This window comes from Podarcis pityusensis, assembly GCF_964106645.2.
Source record: "Podarcis pityusensis genome assembly, chromosome: 1".
Lineage (NCBI taxonomy): Eukaryota > Metazoa > Chordata > Lepidosauria > Squamata > Lacertidae > Podarcis > Podarcis pityusensis.
Genome location: NC_138028.1, coordinates 14,126,160 through 14,154,085, shown reverse-complemented (window position 1 = coordinate 14,154,085; position 27,926 = coordinate 14,126,160). Strand labels below are relative to the sequence as shown.

The 27,926-nt window shown below is 41.9% G+C and overlaps 1 protein-coding gene and 1 pseudogene across 9 annotated transcripts in view; both read right to left on the bottom strand.

Annotated features, from left to right (window-relative positions):
• Nucleotides 1-21,219, bottom strand: part of PPP1R13B (protein phosphatase 1 regulatory subunit 13B) — a 66,828-nt gene extending 45,609 nt beyond the window's left edge. Inside the window, exon 1 of one of the 8 annotated variants that reach the window (XM_081010735.1) lies at nt 21,153-21,219. Coding sequence is in view for 6 of the 8 variants with exons in the window: in XM_081010731.1 (XP_080866857.1) it covers nt 7,621-7,746 (126 nt within the window). In the remaining 2 variants the exon portion in view is untranslated. The other 7 variants (XM_081010734.1, XM_081010732.1, XM_081010736.1 and 4 more) reach the window with 7 other exon arrangements.
• Nucleotides 21,220-25,198: 3,979 nt separating this feature from the next.
• Nucleotides 25,199-25,576, bottom strand: LOC308463377 (multifunctional methyltransferase subunit TRM112-like protein pseudogene; annotated as a pseudogene). Its single transcript has 2 exons — nt 25,439-25,576; nt 25,199-25,345 (listed from the first exon to the last, which is right to left on the bottom strand). The product of its transcript is annotated as a multifunctional methyltransferase subunit TRM112-like protein pseudogene (transcript).
• Nucleotides 25,577-27,926: the final 2,350 nt, after the last annotated feature.

Sequence of the window (27,926 nt, the reverse complement as noted above, 5' to 3'; positions counted from 1 at the left end):
TTGTTGTTAGAATAGCAGAGCTAAGGCCCACAGCTAATTTTAGATCTTAATGAAAAATCTACTTAGCAGCGAAGTCGGACATTGAGAAGCTATTAATTCCAGTACATATTCTCACAGTGGCAAATTTATTTGTATGCATAAATAAGGCTATGTCTCCATTAGTTGTTTAAAACACAGTAAGGTCATTTTTCCCTGCTGTGCTTCAAGTTGCATTTGAACATTGCTGTACACACCAGATAAGCAATGGGAATGTCTTCACCCAATGTGCATTTCCTGCTTGGTTTCCCAATGTCTGCAAGCCCCCCACCCCATCCTAAACTCACATTCACAAAGCTGCCATCTGCATAAGTATAATGGCTCTCTCAAATGTACACACCTCAGCTTAACTGCAAAGTGAATGTGTCTTGTGTTTTCAAATTGGATGAAAGCTGGTTTGAGGGGAAATGCATCAAACAGCAATATTTCTCAAGAAACTACAGGATAGATATGGATTGTGGCTCACATCATGTGCACATGGCTTCAAACAACAGCAGTGAGAGCAAACTGGAGCCAGAATAAACAGTAATGTGTGCACAGCCTAAGATACTTTTATTTTTCCTAAATGAGCACGAGAAGCCTACAGTTGCACCATGCAAGAATGTTAAACAAGAAGAAAGAAGAAGAAGAAGAAGAGTTTGGATTTGATATCCCGCCTTTCACTCCCTTTAAGGAGTCTCAAAGCGGCTAACATTCTCCTTTCCCTTCCTCCCCCACAACAAACACTCTGTGAGGTGAGTGGGGCTGAGAGACTTCAAAGAAGTGTGACTGGCCCAAGCAGCTGCATGTGGAGGAGCGGAGACGCGAACCCGGTTCCCCAGATTACGAGTCCACCGCTCTTAACCACTACACCACACTGGCTCTCGACAAGACTTTGGCGCAGCAGTTCCCATGGTACATGGGGTAGGATCACAGGACAACTGGAGAAAAGGACTGTGTTATCCTGTGCCAAACCATTTGCTTGGATTCTTCAGAATTGTCCATTGTTTTTATTTTCTTAAGTAAAAATATGCAATCATGAATGGTATACAATACCTACAGAAAATGTTTTTGGAAGACATGCTTATAAAACAGTAACAAAAGGCATGTTAAAGGTGTTGCAAATATATATTCATTGCATGCAGTATATTAGACTGAGATCCATACAGTCTTATGTTTATTTAAGTTTATTTCTCCCCCAGCAAACAGGGAGTTGTCTGTAATGCATGTACGGTACATCACATCTTTTCTCTATTTAGCTCAAAGTGGCATACACACTTCTATCGCTCTCGATTTTATCCTCACAACAACTCTTTAAGATACGTTAGGCTGAGAGATAATGACTTGGCCCAAGGTCACCCATAAGCTTCATGGCTGAGTGGGATTTGAATTCTGGTTTCCCAGGTCTTCGTTCAGTACTCTAACTACTACACTATGCTGGCCTTTTCCTTTTTGCTGTATCACATCACTCCATATCAAATGATGCTTCGAGAGCAGATTTTGATGGAGTACAAAGAATTGAAGTAGGAAAGAACTGGCAGAAGAGCCCTGGTGAACACATGAACACCACACATGGCCCTTTTGATAGTTATGTAACACTTTTTTAAAGTAAAACTGTTTCACATTCACCATCTCAGGGTCAACTGGAAGGCAAAAGCCAACATTCAGCCTTACCATCTCTTTGACGTGATGGCTTACCATATAAATACAATACTACAAAGGGGAGCATTCAAATATGATCCCCCCTCCTCCGCACACACACAATCCTGCAATGTGAAGCTGTACAGTTCTGGAAGGGCTGCATTATGCAGAGACTAATGTCTGTACATTTGACTCAGTCATCAATAATATTTAGAACAGCCTATAAGGTAAGACAACTTTCTCCCCTTATTACAGATGGAGTTCTGAGACTGTGGGGCAGCAAACTTAGGCTACCAAGCCACCTCATGGCTGAACTTGAACTTCCAGCTCATATATGCAACACTATACTTGGCCTCAGCTAATTAACACAATAAAACATGTCTTACCTACACAAGGTGTAATCAAGCACAAGTTAAAGTTACATCTTTCAATGTGTGTCACATAATACAATCCAGTAGAACTTTGCTTATTGGAATTGTAGAAGCAGCAGGAAGGAAAGTGCTGTTGAGGGATGATATGCTTTCCTCAAATAATAAAGAGTGAACACAAACCTTGGCTTCAGAAGGAAAACCTTCTCTCTTGTAACTCTCCCAGTAGTAATGAAATGATAATTAACTGCTTTATTGCCAAGAAGAAAAAAGGAAACAGTGACCAAAATCCAGAGAGTCACAGAACTACTTCTGCATGTCCAAGGCAGCTTTGGGATGATGTTTATTGAATAGCAGCCTCCTTGTGTCACATAACAAGCTTCTTTCAAACACTGAAATCTTTCAAAAGCAGTCTGATCTAGCAAGGGAGGGGGAGGGAGCCTTGCTGCTCTGGGGGTGGAGGGAGTAAAAAATACCCCTGGGTGTGTCTAAGCCCTCAGGCATACCAAACTAACTTCTTTGGATCAGAGACAAGTTCCCAAGCAATACTTCAGACGTTTCAGTGGGATTGCCATTTTCATTAAGATTTTCAAAGAAAAACACATCTTTATCTAAAAAGGAAAAAAAACCTCAAACCCACAGCACTGCATTCCTCTAGAACTTGAGGAAAGAAAAACTTTGTTTTATCTTCAACTTTAGTACATGATTTCCCTCCCTATTTCCTATCTGACTTCACATAGGAAAGAATTAGGTTTTCATGTTTCAGTGCATTGCAATCCAAATAGACTCTTTATAATATCCTGTTAACAGAAAAATGAATTCCCTATGAACAAACTATCAAAATTGAACCTGCATATTCTGAAAGAACCTTTTAAAAAACAATGCTTAATCAACTCGACAGTTAACTTTTAAGAGATTTCCTGGTTATCGGGATTGCTTGCAAATGAGACATTGTGTATGGACTTCATGTTTCCAGGAAAAAAACATGAAAACCAGGCTTCCTTTTATAGAACAATAAAGCTACTGTAACTTTATATATTTCTGATCACAGAAACCATCTCTGATTATTTAAGCTAGCTGCATTTTAAATAAAATGATTTTCTGATGTTGCCTACAAAATCACTTGCTTCAATCTTTGGGGTAAAGTCTTGCTAGCTGAGAGTCTAGGACAAGAGAGGGAGCCTGGGCTCTCCTGTGCCAGCTCTCATTGCCATGGTGAATTTTTCTAATTTAGATTGCAAAAAAAAAAAAAAAAAGTAATTGTTGCATTTTGTCCACAAAATGAAGGATAGAAGGAGTGTGTGGATTTTACTGTATGAGGCACTGGATACAGCATTCATTAGCCTACTGGTGCTGAGCTGGGATATGTGTGTGGTTTCTTTTAACAGGCTCCTCCCCACTAGCCTTGCTCCTCACTATGAAACTGAACCATATTCAAGGTGCTTCTTCCCACTCTGTAACTTCTACAGTCTAGAAGGCTGCTGCTGGCAGTGCAGGTTTGCTGATGGGGAGCCCCGAATGTAGGGAGATTCAACATCAAATGTAAGAATCCAGAGTTTGACCCTATGTTCTGGTTGCATGGATACATTCCAAAACAAATCCAATTTGGTGGGCATTTTCCTAGTTGGAATATAAAGGATTTATTTTACTTTTCTCCTCCATTTTAGAATATTATGTAATAAATTTTATTGACTTTTTTGATGATAATATAAACAAGACATAACCAAATTTTAAAAGTTTTGAAACCCCTTCCTTAATTTATTTTGTTAAATATATAAATAAATTAAAGGTTCATGGTTAACAAAGTTTTCACCTGTGCAAAAGGCAGGCAAGGATTCCAAGAAACAAATTAGTAACAACACTACTCCACTATATAGAAAGACCATGCCAGGGTGAGGTGTGTGATGGAGGCAGGAACATTCAGCTATCTAACAACCTCTGCTCATAACAGCAGTTAAGTTGCTTTGCAGAATATGGACTATGAAGCCCATCTCTACCTCCACTCTGCTACACTTAGTCTACAAAGTCTAACAACTTACAGAAACACTGCCTGGCTGACTTGGCCTATCAAACCAGTCCCTTTCAACATGTCTATAGATAGGAGTATTTTATTTTATTTTAAATAGACAACTTATCTATTTTATGCAAGTTTAAGTTTTACATAGCTGTGAACAATGAATTATATTCTCTGGAGTGGCACTTCCCTACCTCCAACAGCAGACAGAAAGGATAAATGATTATAGATCTCATGCGGTGTGCATTTTAAAATTTATGCACGTCTTCATGAGTATGTACTGATTCCTAACATATTAAACATTTTGTCAGCAAGATACAATTACATGTTGCTATGGACACATTAAGAAGCCTCAGAAGCCAATGCAGTGCTACAAAAATAGAAGATACTTGAAGTAGTTATAAAAGGTCCACAACAATTTATATATTCTCCACAGTTCTGCATGTCTGCCTGCTCATCTTCTCCACCTGAACTATGTATTGCAGGAAAACTGAGAGAAGAGAAGGTAATAGACTAGAGTTTGTGGAACATGCAATATCTAACTTGAGGGGGGGGGACTGTTTATCGATACTTACATCCTGCCATTGCAAATTCCATTACAAAAATCATTCTATGATCCATTGAAGAAGAGGACCAGCAACTGAATGATAAAATGCACTGTCCCCCACAGAACAAAAAGTCTATTGGAATAAAAAGGACTTAAACAAACAGCAAGGCATGGGGCCAACCATATTTCACAGGATGTTCTAGGATCTGGGTGTGGCCACTGGGAAGGCTCTCTGTCTGTCTGTCTCTCGTGCATGCTTCCATGGCAGGCAAGACGTAAAATGCCGTTTCTCCCTCAGATCCTAGGAAGGAGGCAGAAGTGTTAGCTAAGTTATCCTGGACCTAAGTACTGCTTTACTCTTCCTCTTTAGGAAAGCTTCAGCACCTTTGTGCCAGCAGAAGTTAATTACACCAATCGCCACCTTTGGCAAAGATCTATTTACATTCCTAGCACCCATAAAAAGAAATGTGTAAAATCTATATACTTAACATGGTTACATGTTACAGCTAAAGGGAAGAGGGAAAGGAGACAGCAGAGGAACTTATAGCTGGATCCTATGTATGTCTATTCCAAAGTAAATCCCACTGCATTCAATGAGGCTTACTCCCAGGTCAGTACATGTAGGATTGCAGCATGAGGGGGAAGGAAAACTGAAGCCACTTGCTCACTTCCCAGTCCATTTTATGGTCATATTTCCATACACATTTCCACTAGCCATTTTTTCTAAGTATGGAGCAGAATGCCCCCTTTCCCAGGCTAAAATAAAAGCCAACCTCTAAAGCAGGCATGTCCTAAGTCTGTTTCGGGGGCCTAATCCGGCCCTCCAGTCGATTTAATCTGGCCCCCGTATCAGTATATGTCCTGGGGTAAAATCCAAAAAAAACCTCAGCAACTTCAATACTAAAAAGAGCTCAACACCTTTGGCCAGCCCTCACGCACGTTCACTTCGTCAAATCTGGCCCTCTTTGAAAAAAGTTTGGGCACCCCTGCTCTAAAGTTAGGCTCGGCTTAGTGCCAGCCCTCCTCAACACAGTCACCACTTCCTTTCACTATCCAAACTTATCAGGAAACAACAGGGAAGCTTAATTTTATTTACCTACTTATTTATTAAAATTTCTATACCACCTGTCATCCGAGGATTACAAGGCAATTTACAATATAAAAACACAAAAATATCTTGCATAGTAACAAATAAAATCAGTAAACCCTCCCCAAACCTAGCCCATCAGTACTGCCACATTAGTTTCCAAGCCACAAGATCTATGGAACATGTGATCCTGCTGATCCTTGCAAAGTTGCCGGGTACCAGTGCAGAATCTTAGACACAAGATGTAGTTATCATAGATCCTAGGATGTCATGATCCATAAGAACTGTATCTTTTGCAGTACGTGCACCCAGTATGCTGCCATAAGTGATAAAGGACCCATCCTAAACACAGTGGGTCCTTTGTTTGGAATGGGGCTAAGTTTAAAATCTTATTTGAGTCCCAAGTCAAATGGTGCCCTAATTAGCTAATCTACGGATAACATTTTTCCAGTTAAACCCAAGCAAGTCTCCCCACACAATTTGGGGGCACATTTCTCTACTTGGGATATAAAGATTCAGTTATATAAATCTATGAAAAGAGTAAAATGAATCACACACAGCAAATGAGTAACAACTACACAAAACAATGAAATGACCTTAAGGGTGTTTTCACAAGTGATGTAAAGAGTGTATTTCCCCTTGAAATGTAACGCTTGTGATTGTTAATAAAGCATTAAAAAAATGAAGGCAGCCATTTTAACATTGAAAGAGTATTCTAGGTAACGTAGGTTTTTTTATTCCATTTTTAGACACAGGAAATACAAAAACTGTTCTAACTGTCACTTATGAAAACAGCCTAAGGCATGACCTTCCAAATCAGTGCTACAAGGTTAAACTACGCAAACCAACCTTTCCAATCTCACAACTATGCAGTCTCTTGTTCACTGCAACATGGTGCACAGCTTTTCCAACTTACAAATATGCCCCCCCTCCAAGCCAAGCTAATACAGATCTCGTGAGTCTTTTCCGTGATTCGTACAGCAGCATGAAACAAATCAGAAGATTGGGAGACAGCTGCCAGGTCACTTATGAATTCTCCAGATAAGCACCAATTTCAGTACAACAAACAAAGATCCCTGCACCAGGAAATTGCATTTCCCCAAAAAACATTTATTCACAGATATCAATAATGTGACTCATGGCAGCAGTATCTTTTTATGATCAGTAGCAAAAGGCTGAACTACCTCTACCATTTATACACCACTTGCTTATTAAAAAATCTCAAAGTGATTTACAAAAAGATAAAACAATAAAATTGAGAAAAATTCACAACCCTTCTTTAAAACATACACGAATTAAAATATTAAAACAGATTAAAATTACCTCAGCTTTCTAAGCATCTTGGTAGGCTTGTTATCTATACAAGAATGTTTTTAGCAGGTGTCAAAAAGAGTACAGTGAAGGTGCCTGCTTGATCTCAATAGGCAGGGAGTTCCAAAGTGCAGGTGCTGCCACACTCAGCAACTGAGTTCTTACAAATGCAGAACGGGTATTATGTGGCACCTATAGTAGTACCAGTTCTGCTGACTGAAGCGGTTGATCATTAGCAAAATGCTTTTGTTTACAGGGTACTATCAATAGGATAAAGAAACATATACAGATATATGCTCAGGGCAGCTGTTTCTCACAAACTTCTGGTGGTTATTATTATTATTATTAGGAATATAACACAAGCTAGGAGAACAAGAAAATAGGATTGAAAACAAATTCTAAAATTTGCTTTTGTTTAAAAGAATTCAAACACACATAATGTAAACAAAGCAAAACAACTTTCCAATCAAGTGCATGTACAAAGACAGCATCATTGGATGGATGCAAACCTCTACAGAGGAAAGCAGTGTTTTTCACTTAAAAGCTCAGAATCACAAGATTATGTTCACTCCTATAAAATGATGCTACAAAAAAGAACACAATAATATAGCTATAAGTTATGTTAACTAGCTCTCACCTTTTTTTTCATTATTTTGCCTATTTTCCCATTTCTCTGTTTCAGGCCGCTCCTCCCCAGTTGCCAAATGTTCTCTTTTGATGTGTTTAAGACGCTTTGAACAATCATTCTTAGAATGTTCCTCATGTGTAAATCCACACAGAGAGATTTAAAAATGAACTTAAAAAGTGAAAGCTGGAATCTAAAACAGTTTCTGTGCAAAGGCTACAGTGCTACAATCTACTTAAATGGATATTCTGGTCTGGTGTGCAGCTATATGAATACAAGAGGTAGTGACGTGCCTAGATAAGAAAGCCTAATGAAACAAGGCAGAGCACAGTTGTGACAGCAAGTAGATATGGTGGATTGAATTTCACCTAATTAGGTAACCTTACATGAGGAGCTCTCTTCATCAAGTGTGTAGTTGTACTAACTGCTGCCTCTGTTAAAGCAGTGTCGCATTTTAAAAGACGGGCTAACTTTGAAGTGATTATTACATAAGTAAGGAAACTTAAATTTCCCCTCTTTAGAAATGTAGCATTTAGTCTGTTTACTACCTGCCATATAGAAGACAGTTCCCACTACCAATTATATATAAAATCAATAGATATTAACAGCAGTAATTATTTTCAGCAGCAATCATTATTGTGCAGCATGTGCAAATGTATCTCCATGATCAAACATGCTAACCTTCTGCAGTGACAAAGGAATAGCAACAGTGGTAAGCATTTATACAAGGGTCAGGAAATCTGTGACTTGGTGCACAAATTAGCTCTCTTTCTTACTTCCAATTTCAAACAATGCCTCCCCTCCATCATCTGCACCCATTAAATGGTATCAGTTTGCTTTTAGCATGACATCAACCCCATATAAATGACCTGCATCAAACTTTTTATGGAACATGGACAGAAGCTCCTAAATTAAGATCCATCACTACAGGACTGTTATATAGTGAAGAAAAAGCACCTCAGATCGCAGAATTCATGTCAGCAACTGGTAATCTTCTTGAGCTAATCACCCAGAAGAAGAAGCTGCCACATCAAGTTAAATACTATCTACCATTTATTTAGACAATCCAGCTTGACCATAGAAAGTTGCCTAAAGAGCACAATAAGTATACTTCCTTATCTAGTCATATCCATAATCTGTAGAATTTTAAAAGTTGCTGGCACAGGTTGTCGACCCTCTCCTTTGTTGATTCTAAAAGTACATTCCAAGCACTTTATACTACCCAACAAGTGGTTACAAATATGCATTAAAGAAGAGAGGAGGACAGAACTGCGAAACCTAGATTTAAATGTAGCATAACCAAAGACTCACTTGGCAAAGACAATCTAATAATATCTTGCCCCAAGAGGTCTATTTGCAAAACCTTGTTAAAAATCTACTTCATAGGATTAGGATTAATGGGAAATTAGTCTGTTGTTTAATAATAATAATAATAATAATAATAATAATAATAATAATAATATGTAATGGTCCTTCTGACCAATGTAGCTACTTAGGAACAATTTGTTTTACAGCTGCAATCTTCATGTATGCTGTGTATAGGCAAAGTAATTACTTTTAGAATGGTCAGCAATTTACTTCAGCACATATGCCAAAAAAACACAAAAATATTAAACTATTAGGAAACTGGAATTCTTGAAAGTGATCAGCTGAAAGGGAAAATTGTTGCTTACAACTACATAAAGCACGTAATTCCTTTTGATATTTACCGTATTTTTTGCACCACAACACTCACTTTTTTCCTCCTAGAAAGTAAGGGGAAATGTCTGTGCGTGTTATGGAGCGAATGCCTGTGGGTGGCGGGGGGGATCTGCTGCAGTCATGAGCAGAAGATCCATGGTTCCCCTTCCTTCCCTCCTCCGTGGTTACAAAGCATGGATCCACATGGATCCTCAGGATTTTTGCATTGGGCTACTCCAAACTCAGATCACTGTCAGATCACATGTCTGTGGCCACAGCACGAACCACAAAAATCATATATCCACTATTTCGTTTAGAATATTTTTTTTCTTGTTTTCCTCCTCTAAAAACTACGTGCGTGTTATGGTCTGGTGCGTGTTATAGAGCGAAAAATACGGTAATTGGCTAGATTTTCAAGATGTTAGGGGGTTTTTTAACACAAAATATAAAAGGAATTACAGTTACTTTTTTGATTACTTTTGCTCAAGAGATTTAGACTGTGCCCACATTTCACATTAAACCATAAATCTTTAACTCTGGTTTAGCATGAATAAGCAACACACTGGTGCATGTTGCCCAAGTCCTCACTTTCCAACAAACCACAAGGCCTTCCTTGTTGTATTGTGCACTCATGGTTTGTTTTTCCCTAAACAAACCACAACCAGGAAGGAGAAGAATATATATTGACTACCATTTGTGGTTAGGAGAGAAACAACCCACAAGTCCAGGTTCAGACAACACAACAAACTAAGGCTTATAGTTTGTTTCTCTTGGTGTAGCATGGTCAGGAATGTGGGTAGGAGGAAAGCAGAGACTCTTGAGCACGCTGTGTGTTCACGTTAAGCCAAAGTTAGCTATCAGTTTAGAAAAATGTGGACCAAGTAAAATCAAGTTCATTCCTTGATGCAAACATTAGTTACGAAGCCTGATAGCCACATTTGCCCAGCCTAGTATACTATTATTCATTTAGTACCATAAATGAAATAGGTGAAACAGCTCACCCCAAGGGCTAATTAGGAAAAAAATCCATTTCTCCTTCTTAAGCAGCTTCAAGCAGGCTTTGAAAAATGTAACGATTTAGAAGCACTTTAATGTAGGGTTTTTTGTGGTGGGATAGGCTTGCAATGTCTATAGATCTCACTCAAAAACCAGATCTACACTGAGGGTGGTGCTATAAAAACAGTAAAGGTAAAGGTAAAGGGACCCCTGGCCATTAGGTCCAGTCGTGACCAACTCTGGGGTTGCAGCGCTCATCTTGCTCTATAGGCTGAGGAGCCGGCGTTTGACCACAGACAGCTTCCGGGTCATGTGGCCAGCATGACTAAGCCGCTTCTGGCGAACCAGAGCAGCACACGGAAATGCCGTTTACCTTCCCGTCGCAGCGGTACCTATTTATCTACTTGCACTTTGACGTGCTTTCAAACTGCTAGGTGGGCAGGAGCTGGGACCGAGCAACAGGAGCTCACCCCGTCACGGGGATTCGAACCGCTGACCTTCTGATCGGCAAGTCCTAGGCTCTGTGGTTTAACCCACAGCGCCACCCTTATAAAAACAGTACAAGACTGTAAATAAGTAAAAACAGTACAAGACTGTAAATAATTAGTACAGCACATCTTTCATTTTACTTCATGTCAAGTTCTACTTATTTTATGCAAGCAATAAAGTTTTATTTTCCTACTCTCTCCTCACTTTGGAACATGAAATGCAAAGGCATTTAGTTAGGATGTAATCCTGTACACATTTTATATGGGAGTAAGTCCCAATGAATTCAATAGGACTTCAAGAAAAACATGTATAGGACTACTCTGTTAATGTACAGCTAAGATTAAGTTTTGGAAATAAGAACATATAAAATTTAGAAAGCAGTTCTAGAAAGATACACTAATTGATCTGTTGATGGCTGAAAGATACAAAACCACAAAATGCTTCCTCTCACTTCCGAAAGTAGAACCACATGATATATACCAAAGGTAGCTGGCTTTATGCTAGCCCAAACTTTTCCCCAAACATAGTCAAGACAATGGCTTTCTGTTCAAAATGATAGCAAACAAGATGTGGTTCAAATACCCAAGTCAGCCACCAAGTATTTTTTTTTATTTTCTTTGCTTAGAGCATACTGGCCCTAATCCAACTCTGGTCATACACAATGCAGCAAACAAAAAAACAAAAACAAACCAGCACAAGAATGCAATTTTAATTTAAATGCACATCAGACTCTGCACTTGAATCAAACCAAAGAAGTATGGATAGACTGCATATCCTCACTTGAATGTGTATCTAAGACTACAACTATACTTACCTAAAAGTAAGTTACACTGAAATCAGTGGTGCTTACGTCAGACTAGATAGATAGATAGATAGAAAAGATTACACAGTTAATAAGTGCAGGATTTGCACCTATGGTTTCCAATCCAGTAAAATATACATGCACAAATACTTTGTATTCACACAGTTCTCTTTAACAAAGATGTACATGCACTCACCACAGAGATTTCATCCCCTACTATAGTCTTTTTCTGCATCAAGGAATCTAAAATTGTACTTACAAAATAGCCATAAAATAAAAAGGCAAAGCAGATATATAAAGGAGCAAATGAAGCTGCAAATCTTCTAAGTCATTCAGAGAAACATGTTGAGATGGATTTCATGGTTTATTTAAGCAATGGCTCAAGACACTTACACTAGTGCCTTCAGCACAGCATGGCAGCAAATCATACCAAATGAAAAATGTTACTGGGTTTGAGTCCAAGCGCTAGTTATCACACTCATGGTTGAAACAGTCTATGGAATTAGAACTGAGGTCTGGTAACCATGGAGAAGGATATTTTAAACCTAATATTTCATATATTGGTGCTACACCTCAAACTACGTTTAAGTAATTCACATACAGTAAATCTGCAGCATATAAATTCTGAATCTCCTTTTATTATTATTCTTAGATAATTAACCATAGGACACAATCACTAAAGGCTTATTTACACAAACAGGAATACTTGAAGTTATTTCAGTGATTGTTAACTCAAGATTGTTACGGTGAATCAGCAATTGTTGCATGCCAGAATAGGAGATTTTCAACTATATATGCTTCCTGAATTTCATCCACCTTTACATACCTGAGGTCATGTTGCATACCTCGTCAGTTATGCAAACTAAGAAAAGACAAAAACTTCTATATATCACTACTTCAATGTCAACTCACTTAAGTCCTTGTGTAATCCCTTGATACTATAAGCAAATTATAGAGTGAAGCAAGATAAGGGTTTGCCATCTCAGGATAAATACATGCGAATGAGTCTCAAGTGCTCTGCTCAAGTAAAAGGGGAATTGTGGTCAGAAAGGGGTCATGGGATCAAACAGGAGCTTGTGATTTTGCATGCTGATGTCCATTATTATTGGCCACTGAAGCCTGCACAGTGGAAAGCTATGGGGCAGTACTATTCCCTTCAGGCTCCAGTATCGCTCCACCCCTTAGATAGTCCATTGATTTGACTTATGACCACCTAGCTATAAATGCTTCCAGATTATGATAGGACTTTATCTGGACAACAATTTAGGCTTTCTTATCTGGCTTGTTACTCTTTCTTGCATTTGGCTCCAGCCTGCTTACATCATGCTTCCTTTCCAACTGATATCTTGTCTAACTACCTAGTTTGGACAACCCCCTTTTTGTGCAATGCCCTGAAGCTCAGATCAAAGGCTCTTTGCCTAACAATGCTAACTCCAGAGCCTGGACATAATCAAGTTTAGTTCTATATTGGCTCTCTACACCAGGCTTCCTCAAACTCGGCCCTTCAGATGTTTTTGGCCTACAACTCCCATGATCCCTAGCTAGCAGGACCAGTGGTCAGGGATGATGGAAACTGTAGTCTCAAAACATCTGGAGGGCCGAGTTTGAGGAAGCCTGCTATACACCCACGATAGAAGGGATCCCTAATTTATGTTATGAACAGGTGCCTTAATTAAGCCAAAGATTCATGCATTTGTAATTACACCCATCATTAGCCATTTCCAGTTTGTGCACCTACTTTTGCCTTCTGACAGCTAATTAGTCACTTCCACTCTTACTCCAAAAATGTATTGTATAATTTTATTGTTTAAGTTTCTTTTTGACCCATATGTGATGAAAAGCAGGGTATAATTTTTAATAAATAAATAATCTAGCTACCCTTATGCTCTTATGAGATGGGGACACAATGGAGCTGCATCTTATTTTATTGGTGCATTCATGTTTCTTTCAGAACCATGAAGTAAATTGTAGAACTGAATAGGTAACTCCCATTACTTTATTCTGAAGTGCCTAACTAACTGGACAGGTAAGAAACTTTGGGCTTAGTCTTGCTACCTTTGAAACAGCTCGTGAAATATTTATTTATAGGCAACTAAGGTATGTCTGGTTGCACAAGCAAAACACTTTACCTTTATTTCTTATAGACAGACAGTTATGCTTCAATGGCTGAAGATATCACAAAAAGATTCCTAAGACTGTGTAACTCCATGTATGACTCGTGGAAGGCATTGCTGCTAACCCATTCTTTTTTTCCCGGAAGAAGACTGAAAATGTATTAAAATGCCACTGCATATGTGAAAAAATATGCCTCATATGCACATGCAAGTGTCTATTTTCTCCCCCTCCTCTTGGACCTGGCAGTGTCCCCACCACTATACTCATGTGACAAGCACATGGGTTAGAAAATGAAATGTAGTGTCGCCCTTGAAATGTTTAGTTCCACTCTAGCTTGCATTAGTTACCATGAATATCAGTGCTGACCCACACTTAACTGTGGTTAAAGCTGGTAAGGGACAGGTATTTGGGAAGGAAGCCTGCTTCCAATCTACTAACAAGGCTTAAGACGTTGGTAGTACAGTGGTACCTCGGGTTAAGTACTTAATTCGTTCCGGAGGTCCATTCAGAACCTGAAACTGTTCTTAACCTGAAGCGCCACTTTAGCTAATGGGGCCTCAAACTGCCGCCGCGCCACTGGAGCATGATTTCTGTTCTCATCCTGAAGCAAAGTTCTTAACCTGAGGTAATATTTCTGGGTTAGCAGAGTCTGTAACCTGAAGCGTATGTAACCTGAAGCGTATGCAGTGGCGTAGCGTGGGTTGTCAGCACCCGGGGCAAGTAATTTGCGCCCCCTAACCCGTGGATTTGCGCCCCCTAACTCTAACCCCCAGATGTTGCGCCCGGTGCGGCCGGCCCTCCCTGCACCCCCCACGCTACGCCACTGAGCGTATGCAACCCGAGGTACACTGTATTACATCTTCACTGGCCCCATCTCACTCTCTGCCTCATGAATACAGGTCTCTGTCTTGCTTTCGTATTTTTATTATGTAATAAATTAATATCCAAGCTTTTAGAAAGCTTCTCAAAGGCAGAAAAAATAGGATAATACAGTATAAAACAAACTTAACAGTAATACATAAAATATTCTAAACCCACAGAAAAATCAGTACCTTTCTTTAAAAAAAAAATTTCAAAAAGTAAGCTGCCGCCTACAACTACAAATGGCAAAAAAGGGTTAAATTATTTGAAAGCCCCAAAATAGAAGCATTACATGCTGTCTTGTATCTCCAGAGTCTAATCCAATTATGCCTACAACACTCCTCCTTGGATCCTCTTTAAGATAGTTATAAATTGCAGACTTGAGGAGCAACTATACCACTCCCAACTTACACACATACACACACTGTTTAATATTGTGTCTGACAAAGAGCTCTGCAGAACTTGAAAGCTGGCTCATTATTTTTTGCCATTTTAGTTGGTCCTAATAAAAGTGTCACCCTGCTGTAGATTTAGGCTTACTAGGTATTTGCATAATTACAACCCCAGAACCTTGGATACCTGAATCCATGTTTTGGTAGGGCAAAATACATAGTATACTGCCTAATAGGCAATACTGCCCCAATTCATAAATCAATTACCATCCACAGAATATGGCTGATAAAAAATATGTCAGGCCTCTTGAAGGAATACTCATTCACACCTTCCCTTAGCAATTACCGTACTTTTATTGTCCTGCCACTCTTACAGTCAAAGGGGTCATTTTGAAAAAGTAATAGCTCAGAAATATTACTTATCTTACTGCAACAAATTTGTTTAGACTTATATTATGCCACTGTTTCTAACATTTTTGTACCTTGTAATTCTTTTTTCAACCCCCTCAGTTCAAAAAGCACTGTTTCTGACTAACATGTTTGTGTCTTTTATTTTTACCAGTCTTGTAATTCTCCCCCCACCCCCAACCCTTTCAGTTCAAAAGGAAGTCAGTGCACTGCCTTCTATTACGGGTGTGTATTCAATTTGAAACCCATTATATTAATGCCTTCCAAATCTTCTCTAGCTTGTGAACATTCTTGTTAAAATTTGGACCTCAAAACTAAAGACTGTTTTCAAGGACATCCCCTAGAACCAAGTAGGTTAGAATAATAGATTTTAGGGCTTCCCAAGAGTTGGGTAAAATAGCAATGCAAACTTAATCCAAAATAGTGTTGCTTCTGCTTTCTACTCAACATATGGGGAAATGGCTGAGACTGTCAATAGCAATTTTATTTTAACAACAAAAAACGATTTCCAAAAGTTTCTCATGAACACCACCATATTATATTGGAAAGGCCAAAAGAATTACATTTAGTGCTCTGAAATTCAACAGGTACTGTTATAGCAAGAACATAAAAAGAGCCCTGCTAGTTCATCTAGCCCAGCATCCTGTTCCCACAAACGCCATGCAGAAGCCTTTGGGAAGTTATTCACAACTAGGACATGAATGCAACAGTGCTTGCCCACTTATGCTCCCTAGCAACTGGTAGTAAACAAACTTACTGCAGTGATCACATGATCAAGTCCTTGATATGTTTTGCCTACAGTTGCAAAATTCTATTTTGATTTAAGATACTGTAATATCAAATTCAAGACAGTATATTGGACAACATGGCACCAACTCAATGGTTCCATATTGTTTAGGATCTTATCTTATATTATAATAATAATAATTTATTATTTATACCCTGCCCATCTGGCTGAGTTTCCCCAGCCACTCTGGGTGGCTCCCAATAGAGATTAAAAACAATACAGCATTAAATATTAAAAACTTCCCTAAACAGGGCTGCCTTCAGATGTCTTTTAAAGATAGGATAGCTGCTTATTTCCTTGACATCTGGTGGGAGGGCGTTCCACAGGGCGGGCGCCACTACCGAGAAGGCCCTCTGCCTGATTCCCTGTAACCTCACTTCTCGCAATGAGGGAACCGCCAGAAGGCCCTCGGTGCTGGATCTCAGTGTCCGGACTGAATGATGAAGGTGGAGACGCTCCTTCAGGTATACAGGATCTTGCCCTAAAATAAGCTGATGCTACCTTAGAGGGTCTTTCCCACACATAAGAGGAGAAGCAATGAGACAGAGAAGTGAGGAGTGATGGATTGTGAAGGGGAAATGAGCAAAAACAGAGATAATAAAAGGGAATGGGGAAGGAAGGCACTGTGGATTTGTGTATTCTATACAGAGTTCCAACAGCTCTCCTTTGTCACAATCTAGCATGACAAAAATGTAATGCTGGGGCATGATGACAACAGAGAAGTGTTTTTAAAAATACATGTATATGCATACATAAAAAAACAATTATTTACTCTATTAGGATGCCTGTTAACATAACCAGTGGGTGCATGTGCAATGCGGAGTCTTTTGGAGAATAGTGCCAAAGGTGCTGGTTTCCCCAACACCAGTTCTTTGTTTTTCTGTAATAGGAACAAACCCTTTATTTTCTCCATTTAAGCAAATGGAAAGCATTCACAGTCCTACTAGATGTAAACTAATATTGCCCCTCTCCTGACAACTCCAGTGTTTGTGCCCAGAGGCAGGTCTTCCCCACTCAGCAGTGTCTCCAGTTGCAGACTCTTCAGTTCCTCCCACAAGCTTACTGATCACAATCCCACCCTGCATCAGCATAACTCCACCTTCTAGCTTCCATTCTTGGCATGCTGCTAGAGTAGCAATTGACAATTATATTTCATCTACCATGTATGCTAAAAAAATAAAAATCAATAAAGCACAACCACAAGGACCTCACCAATATAGTTCTGATCAATTTTACCAATATCACTTCAAAACAGTATTCTACAAAATTACATTTATCTCTTTGGGTTTATCCATATATTGTTTTTAGTGCTCCAATGCTTTCCAACATGGCCACAGTCACAGCATAGGTGAGAAAGGACTGGGACAGAATTGGACTTTCGATTTAACTGAGCTCCCTGCTTCTGAAAATCTCATACCCATCACAGCTCCTGCTCAGGTTTTCATTTCATTAAACATTTTTATTACATTTATATACCACCTTTATCTTCCAAGTGAGCTTTAGCTTCCAAGGTGGTGTACATGGGTCTCCTCCTCTCCATTTCATCCACACAACAACCCTATGAGATAGGTTAGGCTAAGAGATGGTGACTGGTCCAAGGTCACCCAGTGAGCTTCATGGCTGAGTGGGAATTTGAACCCTGGTCTCCTACATCATAGTCCATCACTCAAACCATTACACCACATTGGCTCTCAAACATCACAGTTCTGCTCCTGCCAGGCTCTTCCAGTTTCCTGTCCCACTCAATGTGAATCCTCCAGTCTTAAAGTCTGTAAGGGCAAGGAACTGGGAAAATGCTGCAATTGAGGGTGGTGGGAGAGACTAAGCTAGAGAAAGCTACAGCTGGCCAGACTGCTGGTAGTAAACCAGCTTTGAAAGGAAAAGCTGCTCCACCACACTGAAATGAGTCTGTGGGTCTGTGATGCAATAGTAGGAGAGGGGAGATACTCTGTACAGTTCAACCCTTTAATCCTCCCACCCCACCCAGTAATGCAGCAATGCAAATGTCTATGTGGTACAACACAACTTTGAGGGGGCTCCTAAGTGCATATGTGTATTACCCCTAACAACTGCAATACCCAATGATACTGGCCTTTTTATTACAGAACATAAATGTACACACTTAATAAAGCTTTGCCACCGTGGCTTGAGTAGGATTAAATTATTTTAAGTGGTTTGTGGATAGCTGCCATAGGCTCAAAGCTGCTGTGGTCAATTCAAAGTAACTCTGCTTGTACTGAGCTCCTCATTCACAACGCGAGGTATCAGACAATTGGACATACTTCTGTATATATGCAATTTATGCTGAAGCCAAGAACAGGAGCATCCTGGTGCTGAAGGTCAGGACTCAGAGTCACTATAAGTATTTTACTCTTTCTATGCATAATCTTCTGCATTATGACAGATACAAAATCAAACAAAAATCAAGAAAATCCCTTTACTACTTCATGACATGGAAGGAAAACAAATCCTGTTTCATTTATTTATTTATTTATTTTATTTACTTAATATTCCACTCATCCTCCCAAAGGACCCCAGGGTGGTATCTAGTACTGTACTTAGACTGAACAAAATGTAACTGGAAATGCAGTAATTGTATGAAGTATCAGATTTACAGAGGGATCATTGTTACTAAAATGTTTCTGAAAGGTACATGAAGTAACATTCAAAAGTCATTGCTGTTACTGCAGTCTCATATGACAAAAAAGAATATTTAATAATAAGAATAAAATGAATAAAAAATATAGGCACTAATGAATCACTAGATTAAAACAAAAAGCAAAATAATAACTGAAACACTGTTTTAAGAGTTATGCATTAAAATACATACAATCCAGAAACAGAAAATGCAAGCCATGTTTCAGGTTGCATGCTATGCCTGTAAAACTGACTGTGCCTGTTTTACAGCTCCCTCCTAACAACATATACAATCATCTTAAATTCATAAGCTACAGCCTTGACAAAGGCTATTACATGAGCATACTAGAAGAACTACACACACTATCATGGTTTACATCTCATGGGATGAAATCCCCAGAACACCGATACTGGAATATGGCGAGTAAGTCATGGGAGATACTCTTCCAAAGGAACTGCTTAATGGACTGCAGCTAAAGTCTGTAAGATTACATGCATGTATACGTGTTCCACTTCAGAGGCCTAGATCATAAGCAAATTCTGTAAATCCATTCATTCCAGTGACTCTATTTTTGCCAATTTTAACAGACCATTTTTTTAAAATTTCCAACAAAGGGGAGAGAATGTGTACTTGTCTTACAATGTATGACAAAAGGGGCATTTTAAGCCACACATTACCACTGCAACAGACAAACCCCCTTTATACTACTTCCTGTGTTCTTCTCAGCATGAAGAAATAATAATAATAAATCCTAATTCACTTCTTACTCTTTCTTATTTTCTCATATCCAAGCATTATCTCACTTTCATATGGTTAAGGGTGGGAATCCCTGCAGTATTTAGTTTTAGCAGGGTGAATTATTTTGGAATTTCCGATTTAGAAGATTTCCTCCAAGTTTCCTTTTCTTTAAACGCTGGGGAGCAATTGAGGCAAAATAATCTTCCAAATCGAACAAATGAATAATTCACTAATCAACATTAAGAACTAGCTATAAATAAACCACATATTAATATGAAGCATTTCCCCAAAGAATCGAAATAAATTTACAGCAAAGCGGGCCATCAGAGAAACAACCATTTTAAAATAAAATATCCTGCCAATGCAATAAAAGTCAAAGCAACAAAGCAAGCCTATATTCACTGATGCCGAGATGAGCAGTGGAAAACGCAAGCAGCAACTATAGATGCATATCACGGGGGGGGGGGCAGATCGCACATTTTAAATAAAGAAATAGCAGTGATGCAAAGAAGGGTTAACAGGGAACTCCGCAGCCCGGCCATATGCATCTTTCCTTGGAAATAATCAAACCCGACTGTATTCGGTGGGGCTTTACTCAAAAGCAAGCGGGCACGAAAACTAAGGCGCAGGTATTCCGAGTCCCAGTGGATCTTACACACAAGTGCGCATCGGATTGCAGCCTGTTCGTGCTCTTTTTATTGCCTTCTAGCCTCCATCTACCTCCAGGTGCTTCTGCGGTGCCCATTCAGAGGCAGGAGGCTGACACAAAACAATGCCCGACCCATAAGGCCAGGAAGCAAACACACCTCGCAGTTCTTTCCCTGGATTACGCTCCCCCTTCCTCCTCTACCAACAACAATGACAGCGTCAATCAACCCACAAAAGGGCGACCAAAAAAAAACACAAATCAACCTTCCTGTCGTTATTTTAAACAGCGCCGGCCCCACAACCCAGTGCTAGCCATAATCATCACGGATTAGGCTTTTTCGTTTCCCCCTTTACAGCTTAAATCCTCCTCTCAGCCTGGCTCCGATCGCGAAAAGAGGGCTTGACAGGATCCCTCCCCGGCGTGCGTTTTGTACCGTTTCCTGGGATAGGCGAGGGAGGAAGGGAGCCGTTCCTGAGATCTCCCCGCTCGGGATCGAAGGAAAGGCGAGGAGGCGGGAGCACATGAGGTGGTTTTTCCCCTTTTACTCGAGAGCCGCCTGCCTTTGGCCGCCCTTTCCGCCGGGACAGACAGACGGACGGGAGGATTATCCCGCCCGAGAGAGGGAGAGAAGCCCGCCCGCCTCCCTCACAGCCCCGCCGCCGCTCACCGGCATCATCTCCGGCGCCGCCGCTGAGGCCCGAGCCGAGACTCCGCTCTGAGGGAAAGGGGCGAAGCGGGCGCGCGGCGGTGGGGAGGCGCGGACGAGGCCTGCTGCCGGCTGCGCTGCCCACCCGGGCCGGACGGAGGGCCAGCCTTCTTCGGGGGGCTCCTTTTCTCCTCGGTCGTCGCAGCGGCGGCGGCTTCCCTTCCCGTCGCCGTCGGAATCCAAGCCGCGGCCTCCTCCGCGTTTGCCGCCGCCGCTGCTGCCGCTGCCTCTTTTTCTCCTCAGGTTTTTTTTCCCCTCCCCCTCCCTCAGTCTCCACACTCACACACACAGAATTCCGGCCCTGCTCCGCCCCGGGAAGGGTTAATGGCGGCGGATCCCCATTGGCCGAGGCGGGAGCGAAAAGGGGGCGGGGCTGGCCGTGGTGCGGCGCGGCGCAGGACGGCGGGCGGGGGAGAGGAGGGAGGAGGGAAGGAATGCGAGCGGGGCGGGCGCGCGCCTGCCTGCCTGGATTTGGTGCTCCACGTGACGCGCGGGGGAGCAAATGCAAGCGATCGGGGTTTCCTCTCCCCCCCCTCCAATTTGTTCCTCACCGTCGCTTTCCAGCCCCACCCCGCTGGGAGCACTCACCTGTTAGGGCCTCTTGCTGGCAGCTGGGCAGTAAGAAGAAGCAGCCCTGCTTTGTGAACAGTGTTTTCCAGATTGAAATTATTATGGGGATTAGCTAATTATTCTACGTGATTTGTGTTGTGTTTGTGACACTCTAGGGCGTTCGGTCTTGTTACTGTTGTTGATTGCATAGGATTCAACTCCTACGGGCCCACATCTAATAATAGAGCTCTCCCCCAAGTCAATGGGCATTGCCATTCAAATTCTCTGTGCGTGTCACGCATAGCTGTCAACGTCTCCCTTTGTTTAAGGGAAATTCCCTTATTCCGAATAGGATTCCTCGCAAGAAAAGGGAAAAGTTGACAGCTATGGTGTCACGTCATGTGGTCGATTTTGCACCCTTGGTAATCTGCTTTGGCATTCCGGCGCACGCGTATAATAAATTGAATCAATCCAATATGGGGCCCATTTCGCCCAGCACACCACAGGGGCCCAAACAGCCACCTGGGGAAAAGGCAGGATTCAAGCGCAAGAGCAGATCTCCCCACCCCCTCCCGTGTTTTGCGGCAACTGGTATTCGGAAGCATTGCTGTGGAGGGCAGAGCATAGCCATTGGGGCCATTGATAGATAGCCTTCTTCTCCATGTTGAATTTTTTGGGGGTTGGTGCGTTTGTTTTCCCCGGTGGAATGTGTGGTTTTATTAAGTGGCTTTGCGTGGGCAGAGAGACATCTTTCTACTCCCCTCTCCCCCAGTTTGTGGATGTTGCAATAAAACTTCTAGCACATTCGCAAACCTAAGCAGGGTCCAGCAGTTTCACTTGCTTCACATCCTCCCTGAATGTTTTTGCCTGCCTACAATGTGTCCTTGAACTCTGCTCATGCTTCTTGCTTGCCTGCAAGGATAAAAGGGCGTGTTGTGTAGAATTTAGTCCACTGCACAAAGGTAGTGTTTACATATATTGCTGCAGCCACCTTTGCCTCTGGCCATCCCTCCCCGCCCCCTGCATGTTACCCAGAAGGGGGAAAGTTTTCCCACCCCTACCACTCACCTCAATGCCTCCTGTTTTAGATAAATCATAGCCCCTTGCAACTCAAAAAAGAAGGCCAGTCACCTCTGCCCTTCTGTTCTGCCTTCACCTGTTCTGCCTTTTGAATTGGGCCAGATCTGTCCATGTAAGGTAGTCAAAGCCTGAAATCCAGTAGAGAAAATTTATCCACATACATTTATGATTTGGCTCTTGTTTTGACTTCATTTAGGATTCTCGTATGGAAGTAAACCCCATTGAGATCTGCAGGGCTTTATTTTGAATAAACATAATTAGAATCAGATACATACTTCCTCTGCAGTTCTTCCTTATTTCTCCCAACCCTGATATATCAAAGGCTTGTCTGTGTTTCCGCTGTGGTTTCCTCCTTCCGTTGCATAGCATAATTTGCTTATTTTCATAGACCTTGATTTTGGCAGTGGTTGATAGAAAGCCTAAACTTTAGAAGTGGATTATGTGGTGGTGCAGGAAACCGCATATGAGCAGCTGAGTGATAGAGCCCAAGCTGGCTGGGAGTTTGGCAGCATATGAAACCTTTGAGGAGCCTTCATAATGCTCAAGGACATTGTTTAAGACATTGTTTAGGGAGGGGAATTTCTTGTGTCCCACATTGCAGGTTACACCTTATTCTTTAGAGGAGAAAGAAATCTGTTTCTGGTTGTGTATAAAATGAACTAGAACACATGCCCCAAAGTAGAAGACGTCCAGGGCCCAAATCTAAGCCTGAAAATGCCTCATATTTGCTGCAGAAAAGATCATTATCTGAGGACCCTCTCAGACAATATTATTGTCGTATTGTCAGCTTTCTTCCAAGCTGCAACAAACAAAGGCTCTTTAACCCGTCTGCTGTGATGTGAGCAGCGAGAGAGGAGTTGATAGAGCCCTTTGGCCCTTCTTATGGTATGGCATGGTTTATTTGCATACCACTTTTTGGCCCCAATACCACTTTGGGTCACTAAAGCTGCTCACTCATAAGCCAAGATACAGGAAAACTGAACTGTCAGGCCCACCTGCATTGGGCCCTCCCTCCGGTGGTCTTCTCCCACTGTGTGACATCACACACACACACACACACACACACACACACACAGGGTTCCCCCAAAGTTAGGGGGAACCCGGCGGGTGTGCTCACAGGTGTGGCCCAAAGGAAAGCAGAGAAATGCTTTTCGTAACAGCTGGGTTGCAGGAGTTACTGGAAGGAGGTGTACAAGGCACCATCCAACTGTCGTAGGGACTCCACTCCGGATTTGTGTAGGGTTTACTGCTGAGCCTTTTCTTCTCCCCAAGATATCCTGCAAGGCAGAGGAGGTTTAGGATCAGAGTTTTCCTTCTCCTAGATGGGCTGCCTTCCCAGGTTGACAAGCCTCATCTGCCCCTCGCTTCCATCTACAGCACATGCAGAAAGCACCTTTTTGACCGTTCGACCCACTATTGGTCTCATCCACTTAATCCACCGAAGCCTATCTTCACATGCAGGGAAGTCCCTCACTCACTGAGGGGTTGAGACCCAATGGCTACCCTCACCTGGTTTAGCCATTTCCCAGGGTGTGGCATGCTGACAGCTCCTCATTATTACTATTTATAATCGCTAGGCAGTGCTCAAAATATTTTAGCGGGTGGGGAAATATATTCCTTGTGCTGGCTCTCTCCTGCTGCTTTTCCTAGTGAAATAGAGTGTGGTTAAAAATATATTTTTAAAACACACACACATTTTCCTTGGGCTTTCTCTCTTCTGCTGCTTTTCCTGGCGAGCTAGAGAATGGTGGTTTAAAAATAGGGTTGCTGGAGCAAAGAAATTCTTCCTTTTCCTCCTCACCCCGCCTTATTCCCTATGGGCAGCAGACAAAAGCCATTTTTGCAAAGGGCTCTCCCAGCGCTGTCAGGCTCTTGCGCTGACTCGAGGCATGCATGGAATGCTGAGAGCGGAGACCACGCCCCTTTCCCCGGGTTTCCTGTCGCCGCGTTTCCCCGCACTACGAAAAGCAGCAGGGAGGGCCCCCGGCCAGCCCTTCCGCCCGGCGCTCCCTGAAGGCGAGGTTATGGGGAGGTGGCGAGAATGCCGTGCAGGCTGCCCGGAGGACGATATAAAAAAAGCAAAGCGAAAGCTTTTATAGGGATCAAGTACGCGGCGTTAACCTAAGGTCGGTCTTTAACACGGGGGAGGGTGGGAAGTGGTTGTCGGTATCCTTTTTTTACGGGGGGGGGGGCTTTTGATTCACAAACACTGAATTGCAAAAAATAAGAAAATTAAAGATTTGAAAATAAAACAAGGCTTCTTTAGGGAAGTTTTTAATGTCTGATGTTTTATGGTATTTTTAATATTTTGTTGGAAGCCGCCCACAGTGGCTGGGGAAACATGGGTGGGGTATAAATTATTATTATTATTATTATTATTATTATTTGTTTGTTTTGTATTTTAAATAATAATAACCAATCTGAAATGTTTTTCTGTGACAATAAGCAGACATCCTGCGGGGTATCTTTAAATGGATTGATAGCTCAGTCGGTAAGAGCATGGTGCTGATAACACCAAGGTTGCCGGTTCAATCCCCGTATGGGACAGCTGCATATTTCAGGGGGTTGGACTAGATGATCCTCAGGGTCCTGGGCTTTCCACAGGAACATATAAAAATAAGGGTGCTGGGCTTTCCACAGGAACATATCCCACCCCACCCACAAGGCTTGCTTCTCAAAGCTCCATTGACACAAACCAGCTCATGTCTCCTCTTCGCTCATCAACATGTTGGGTATCCCTTTAGTTATGGGAAACTCACGCCCAGTATCTGGGCATTTCAGCACACCTTCCACCACTTCCACCTCCATCAGCACGTGATGGACTTTTTGAAGGACATCCTCATTGCTCTCAAAGTCAGGGATGGGCTCAGGGGACAGATCTGATCAGTGACCCAAACTCTCTGCTGCCTCTACCAAAGCTGCTCGTTCGACTTTGGGTACCATCCGCGCTGTGAGCTCCAGGTTGAAATCTACATTGTTCACCTTCACTTCTGTGGCCTGGATACAAAGGGGGAATCCTCCATCGGGCCTCACTCCTCGCACATGGGAAGTGAACGTGTTGTGCGTCAGGAGCTTCATGTTTTCAGGACAGCGGCCACCAAAGCAAGCGAAGGTAACATGTCAGCCCTTGAGATATTTGAACTACCTTAGGTGAGGTGCCAATGACAAACCTAGGCAGCATCTTAAAAAGCAGAGACATCACCTTGGCAACAAAGGTCCGTATAGTAAAAGCTATGGTTTTCCCAGTAGTGATGTATGGAAGTGAGAGCTGGACCATAAAGAAGGCTGATCGCCGAAGAATTGATGCTTTTGAATTATGGTGCTGGAGGAGACTCTTGAGAGTCCCATGGACTGCAAGAAGATCAAACCTCTCCATTCTTAAAGAAATCAGCCCTGAGTGCTCACTGGAAGGACAGATCCTGAAGCTGAGGCTCTAATACTTTGGCCACCTCATGAGAAGAGAAGACTCCCTGGAAAAGACTCTGATGTTGGGTAAAATTGAGGGCACAAGGAGAAGGGAATGACAGAGGATGAGATGGTTGGACAGTGTTCTCGAAGCTACCAGCATGAGTTTGACCAAACTGCGGGAGGCAGTGGAAGACAGGAGTGCCTGGGGTGCTCTGGTCCATGGGGTCACGAAGAGTCGGACATGACTAAACGACTAAAGAACAACAACAACAAAGGTGAGGAGCAACACCTCACCAAGTTCTTCCCCCCCCCCAAGCCCTTTTGATCCCTAAGTCTTCATTCACCCCCAGGGGACCAATATCAACCACTTTTGAAGACCCTGGTGTGAACAGAACTGAGTTGAAGGACCAATGGACTGACTGTTCTAATGCACCTTCCTAGTTTCCCCTATGGTTTATTTGTCTGCTGAAAATTCCCCTCACCTTGTAATCTGCAAACAGGAAACTATATTATGTAATATGTGTTTGAGTATCACCACTCAAATGAAACATGTAAAAAAAAAAGCAGCTAGTCACACCCAAAACCCTGGTGCACCTGAAAGTCATTACTTGGAACCCATCCAATATGTTACGTGTGCTGACCAAAATGTTATGGTCCTGGTACACCTAGAATAAAAGCCTAGGAAAGGATAAGATAGGATGCTAAGCAGAAGTTTAGATTTATTGAAAAGTTAAAGTGCCCATGGAATTAAGTGCATTACTGATTCGTAAGAAAACATACCTTATCTGGTTCCAGATTTTGGGTCTGCAACTGCCAACAGCAGAAACTTTGGTATCTTTATGATGTATGGTTTATTTATACATATATACAACCTGAGCCTAGATGGAGGGAGTTCAGAGCATTGTCTTTCCAAGAAGGTCTCTGGCTTCTATAGTTGCAGCAGGATTGGCTCTCAGAACAGAGAAATCAGCCATGCTCTCTGTCTCTTGGTTATAGCCTGTCACAGCCAGCCAACATAGTTCTCCTTGCCCCTCTCCTTCTTCCTTCTCACTGCTAACCCTGTGAATTGTCACCCTGGTACTGAATGCCCTGATGGCTCATCTTTTATTATATTAAAGACCGGCCATCATCAGGTGAACCTCATCAGGAAACTGGCCTTTGCTGTTTCCAACCTGAGTCCCTACTGGATCTGGGAGATCACTGCTTGCAGTTCAACTCCCCAAACCTTGATTAATTCTAACTGTTATTGGAACCAGGAATTTAGGGTGCCTCACACCCCACAAACTCTAAAAAGGAAGCATTTTGTTTTCCATTCCATAGCTTTCTAGCAAGAGAACAAAAAATAAATTAAGTTTAAAGTAAGGCACAGAAGGAGATGACATGTTTCGTAGAAGAGATCACCAATGTCTTAAAACAGGCATTGTTTTCAACCGTTTTAAATGCCATTATCCTTTAAAAAGTGCAGTCCTGTCCACAGAAATTGGCTCCGTTCAGCTGAGTGGGGTTTACTTCCAGGTGAATGCATATTGGACTACAGCCCACAAGTAGCAATAGATGAATGCACATTTAATCCGTGTTCATGCAGTGCCTTAGAAAAAAGGATGGGAAGACTTTTGGCATTAGTATGTCTGTCATTTGCATTCCAAATGAGGGAAGAAACAGAGATGCCTCAGTGGGGGAGGGGAGGATATGGATATGCAGCCTCAATATGCTGTCTATCCTGGGATAGTGATCGTTGATACATCTGTATTCCTTCTCCTTCCCCCCTGCTGCCGCCCCGACTCATCCATGGGCCAGCAACAGGTAAGTTTGGGTTCTTGGGATCTCCCTTAAAAAGTGTGTTGCAAAAGCTTTATCTTGAGTAAGCCCAAAGAGATGGGTGCCACCCACAGGTATCATAATAGTTTCTGTGTCACTGCCGTTAGGTCATGCATTCTGACGTAGAACGGCAGCAGGGAACAGAGCCAGACTCCTGGTGATGTATAGAATGAGTCGGTGGAGGTTGACCCATTGGACAAAT